At 40.1% G+C, this 5,298-nt stretch overlaps 1 protein-coding gene across 1 annotated transcript in view; it reads left to right on the forward strand.

The window, feature by feature from the left end:
- Window positions 1–3,950: 3,950 nt before the first annotated feature.
- The window catches only part of LOC102205763 (aminopeptidase N-like), a 33,379-nt gene continuing 32,031 nt past the window's right edge, over window positions 3,951–5,298 (forward strand). The window contains exon 1 of the mRNA XM_013914587.1: window positions 3,951–3,972. Within this exon, the coding sequence (XP_013770041.1) occupies window positions 3,966–3,972 (7 nt within the window). The 5' untranslated portion in view covers window positions 3,951–3,965. The remainder of the gene's footprint in view (window positions 3,973–5,298) is intronic.

Here is a 5,298-nt window from a genome sequence, read left to right on the forward strand (position 1 = left end):
ACAAATTATCTTTGAACTTGACAGAAACGAAATTTATGATATTTGGAAATTGGGTAAAAGACGAGGAAGTAACTCTGTCCACTGATGGAGTTCCGATTGAGAGAGTTACCGTTTTTTGGGGGTAGTATTGAATGATAAATTAACATGGAAATCTCATATTGAACATGTTAGAAAAAAGATGTTTAAAAATATTTCTATTTTGGATAATGTCAGATATATACTAGATTATAAGGCAATGCGTATTTTATATTTCTCACTATTTTTCTCCTATCTCAGTTATTGTGCTGAAGTGTGGGGGAATACATATGCAACTAATATAAATCCTCTATACTTGTTACAGAAGAAAAGTGGTACGAATGGTTCATAATGTTAAATATAGAGAACATACAAATAATCTGTTTATAAAATCGAATTTGTTGAAATTTGACATTATTATTATTTATGTTCAAGGCAAGAAATAATACATTACCTCTTAAGTTACAAAGTTTGTCTGTATTGTGTTCAGGAAGTGAGGATAACAGAAGGACGTTTGACTTGAAGCATCAGTTTGCTAGGACCACACAAAGGCAATTGTGCCCGACAGTTAAGGGTATAAGAATATGGAATTCTCTTCAAGATAATCTTAGGAGTTGTACAAATATGCACCGTTTTAAAATGTGTTACATACTTAAAAGGGTAAATCAATATGAAGAACATGAAAGTAATTTGGGCTAAATGTGGAAGGAAAATTTTTCATTGCCATTTAGTGCTGTATATTGTGATTATACTGATTTGTTGTTAGTTTTGCATTGTTAAATAAAGATACATATTAGAGGGTTTTTTGGGTTGTTGGCGCCCTCTTGTAAGAATAATTAGATTGCAGATAGGGGGCAGGTGCTAATAAGAATTTATTCTTCTGCTCCTTTTTACCCATGGGTGCAGTGTTACAGTATATTAATGGGAAGGAGGATTTGTATGAAGGAAATGAAACACTGTTGAACCATGTGTGAAATAAATAAATAAATGAAATGGAATAAATGAAATTTAAATGTTTGTTTACGGTCATGTACTGTTTGAGGTGTTTATATATATTTTTAATATTTCTGTTATTTAGACATACTGAACAGGCATAATATCATGGTCACTTCCCTAATATTGCATTGGTTCCCTTTTTGCTACAAAAATAGGAACACAACTGTGATGCACCATGTATTCTAACACCTTTCTATCAGAACCAGCATTAACCTTTTGGTAATTTGAGCCTACTGGATCAGACAACACGGGCCAGCCTTCACAGCATGGATTAAATAGCCTTGACCAACCATGACCCTGTCACTAGTTCACCACTGTTCCTTCCTTGGACCACTTTTGATAAATACCACTGCAGACTGGGAACATCACAAGAGCTGCAGTTTTGGAGATACTCTGACCCAGTCGTCTCCCTATCATAATTTGGCATTTTTAAACTTGCTCAAATATTGATGCACAATCCTTTTTTCTGCTTGTAACACATCAACTTCAAGAACAAACATTTGTAAATGATCAAATATAAATAAAACAAGCTGGATAGCAATGTCTGAAATAAGTCCTATTATTTTTGTGCTTATTCTCCTAAGCTACCGTCTCTCCATGGATGTGATTCCTGAGTACTACAACATCACCATATGGCCTCGTCTCAGTCCTGACCCAAACAATGGTCTCTACATTTTCACGGGTGAGTAAAACCTTACTGTACAAATAGTTCCCTGTGGCCTAAAGTAAGGTGTATAATATGAAGACTGACAGTGCATTGACTATCATTTTGTATTAATTATCTGTTCTTCATAGTGGTTGAAATGGTGTTTAGGTCCTTTATTTCAGCAAAAGTAGGATAGGGAATATCAATCTGTATTGAAATTCAAATCCTACTTCAGCAAAAACATTTTAATTATGACACACATTGGATGTTCAGAATGTCATTCCCATCATGCATGTCTAGCACGGGGACCCTAGAGTGTGTTGTAATCAGCACCAAAAGAACCAAGCCACATCAGATAAGCTGTCTGAGTATATTTTTCTTATGCACTGTATGAAGTTGATATGTCAGTATGTGGTTATAAAGTGACAATGATTATGTGCATTATTCACACAAATATGTATAGCATCTGAGCACATGGTAGTATGCTTAGCAAGCTAGCAAACTAGACCATTAACACAATGCTAACAAGGGAAATACATTAGCATAGAAAAAAAAACTTGCTGAATTAGAACCCCTCTGAAAGTATTCAAAGTGAATGACCAAGCACTTTTGATACAAGAAGTCACATAGTTAAAACAGCAGCAGCAGAGATGGTTGTGGTGTATGACTAGCATGTTTATTTTGAAAAACAAGGCTTATCTGTTCTTGCATATAGTCATTAATGTGTGTAATTATAAATGCTGATTTATAGTCATCTTCACTCACATGTAACATGGTGTTTTACAGTTATCTCCAGTAAGCATCACAAGGTTATACTATGGTAATAATAGGTTGAGATGTGATGTTTGAGATAAAATTAAAGGGTAAATTTGTAGATAATATTTTTTTTTATTGGATGAGAAAATTGTGCCGTTTTCTTAAGAGGGAAAATATATCAAAATAGCCTGTATTTCTATAGCGCTTTACTAGTCCCAAAGGACCCCAAAGCACTTTACACATTCAGTCATCTACCCATTCATACACACATTCACACACTGGTGATGGCAAGCTACATTGTAGCCACAGCCGCCCTGGGGCGCACTGAGAGAGTTCAGAGCTGTGTTGAAGGCTGATGCTTAATGGGTAAATGGGTCTAACGGCAGAGATGATATAGACACATGTCATCCTTAAAATACTCAGTGCTGTAGATCAATTTACCCTTAAATATATAAAGCTCATACAAATCTAAAACAGTAATGTGCAGACAGTAATGTAGCAGTAATATTCATAAAATTTAAACCAAAAAGTAAGGCAACACATCTTTGCAACATCCCTGAACCCATCCCAGCAGAAGAAGGAGGACACCCAGATGGGTTGTCATGGAAGGCGCAGCAAACGATTGGCTCAGTAGGCATCCCCACTCCCCACATCCCACCACGGTGCAGGAAGAAGTCGGCCTGGGGCCCACAATGTCATCGCCCTGGAAGACCAAGTAGTCCGGGGCAGAACCCTCAACACAAAGAGTAGACTGGAGTGTGCAGATGAGTTCCAAGGCTCATCTGTACACTGCGTCACAACACCAGACATTTCTTCAGTTACAGACAGTAAAGGGACTGGTCTGGGTCCAAGACAAGCTGCACCCGGCAACAGGTGCTCCCTTTTCTGGACACCCCACCCCACCCAATTGGCCTACGGGCACCCATGAGTCCTGGAGGCACAGATCAGACATCTCAACGTGAGCTGACCCACACCACATGGTGAGGTGGCCAGACCAACTCATCACAAGGAGAGACCCAGCCAGAGACTAGACAACCACGGGCACCGGGGCCTCAGACCGATCACCTGGCCCTGCCCAGATCAGGCCAGCCACCCTAGCCAGGAGCCAACCTCTGCCACCACAAGCACCCCAGCCCCACTACCTTACTAATGCTTAATAGTCTTGATATATGATCAATCATCCAGGTAAAGAAATCCCAAAAAATTGATTCTGGACGTCCAGATGAACAGAAGAAACTTTTAGGGAATGCCTTAATAGTGTGTCATTATTATAAAGGGTTACCTTCAAATGTTTTATTCACTGTTATTAGTGATCTATTTTCTCTGTATCTGCATTTAGGTTTCTCTACTATACTTTTATTTCCGCAGAGATTTCATTGGTGCCTGTGTTAAACTACCGCTGCAATGGAGGTTGCATTGATATAAATTTGCATTTTTCTTTTTTTCATGTGTTTCAGGCCAGTCCACTGTGCAGTTTGAGTGTGTGAAAGAAACAAATTTGATACTGATTCATTCCAGTCAACTGAGCTACACCAGGCAAGACAACAAACACATGGCCAGTGTCACCACTGCAGGTACCATCAAAGTCTTGATACAAAGTAAAGTAACAATTCTTAATTTTATTAGGATCTCAGAAATCATTGTACTAGTTCTGCAGTTAATACTATTGCATACATAAAACTGTGAGAGCAGCAGAAGATGTATTGAGTTACAGATGTTTTCAAAGATATTATTACCTTTCTGATATTAACAAATTAAGTATTGCTGTAGGATAACACATTTCAAAAAATCAAAATTTTGAAGAAAAAACTCATTTATGCATGTTTAGCTTTTGTTTGTGAAGGTTCTCAGTCATCCAGGTCATTGTAGTCTAAGGAGCTGCATCTGGACTTCTTTAAGTTTCTTGAAGACGTTTCAGCTCTCATCCGAGAAGCTTCTTCAGATCTAAGAGCAAGCCCTATTGGGAGTGTCCCTAAGAGGGCTGTGGACCCCCTATTGATCCTCTGCCTAATCACAAGAGCCAAAGTGTGCAAATGGGTGTGTGTGTGTGTGTGTGTCCAAGAACCGGTCTCCAGCACCAGGCACCGACGTGGTCCATGCCTAATGGCTGAAGAAGCTGACTGCACTCCATAAGCATCTGGCAGTACAAATAAACCAGCTGCTAGTCGATGATAGACACCGAGAATGGCTAACTGTAGGGCGGACAGTCCTGATCCCCAAGGACACCAGAAGGGACTGGTCCCATCCAACTACCAGCCAATAACCCGCCTCAGTACCACATGGATGCTCCTCTCAGGCATCATAGCGGCTAAGATGAATAGGCACATGGCACAATACATGAGAGGGGCACAGAAAGGGATTGGCAAGAATACCAGAGGAGCAAAACACCAGCTACTAGTAGATAGAGCAGTTGCCTGAGACTGCAAGACTAGGCTGACCAACCTTGCACTGCCTGGATTGATTAGGCCTATGACTCGATGTCCCACACCTGGATCCTGGAATTCCTAGAATTGTACTAGATCAACAGGAACATAAGAGGCTACGTTAGCAACTCTATGGGGATGTGGTATACAACACTAGAGGCCAACTTCAAGCCCATAGCACAGGTTGCAAACAAGTGCGGGATCTACCAAGGAGATCCTCTGTCCCCACTGCTGTACTGCAAAGGCCTGAATAGGGATGGGTACCGGTATCCGGTGCCATCATGGCACCGGTTCTGACATAAACGGTAGTAACCAGTGTTACGTTCCCCTGGGGGGGGGTCTAGGCGGTGAGGGGGGAGTAACAAAAGTCAGAAAAAGGAGTCAAGGAGGCGAAACAGTAAAATGAAACAGTTTTATTGAAGTAATTCAACTAAAAGAGACGGACAAGCCGCTATCACCATA

Source organism: Pundamilia nyererei, unplaced genomic scaffold (genome assembly GCF_000239375.1).
Source record: "Pundamilia nyererei isolate P.nyererei 1_Seehausen unplaced genomic scaffold, PunNye1.0 scaffold00208, whole genome shotgun sequence".
Lineage (NCBI taxonomy): Eukaryota > Metazoa > Chordata > Actinopteri > Cichliformes > Cichlidae > Pundamilia > Pundamilia nyererei.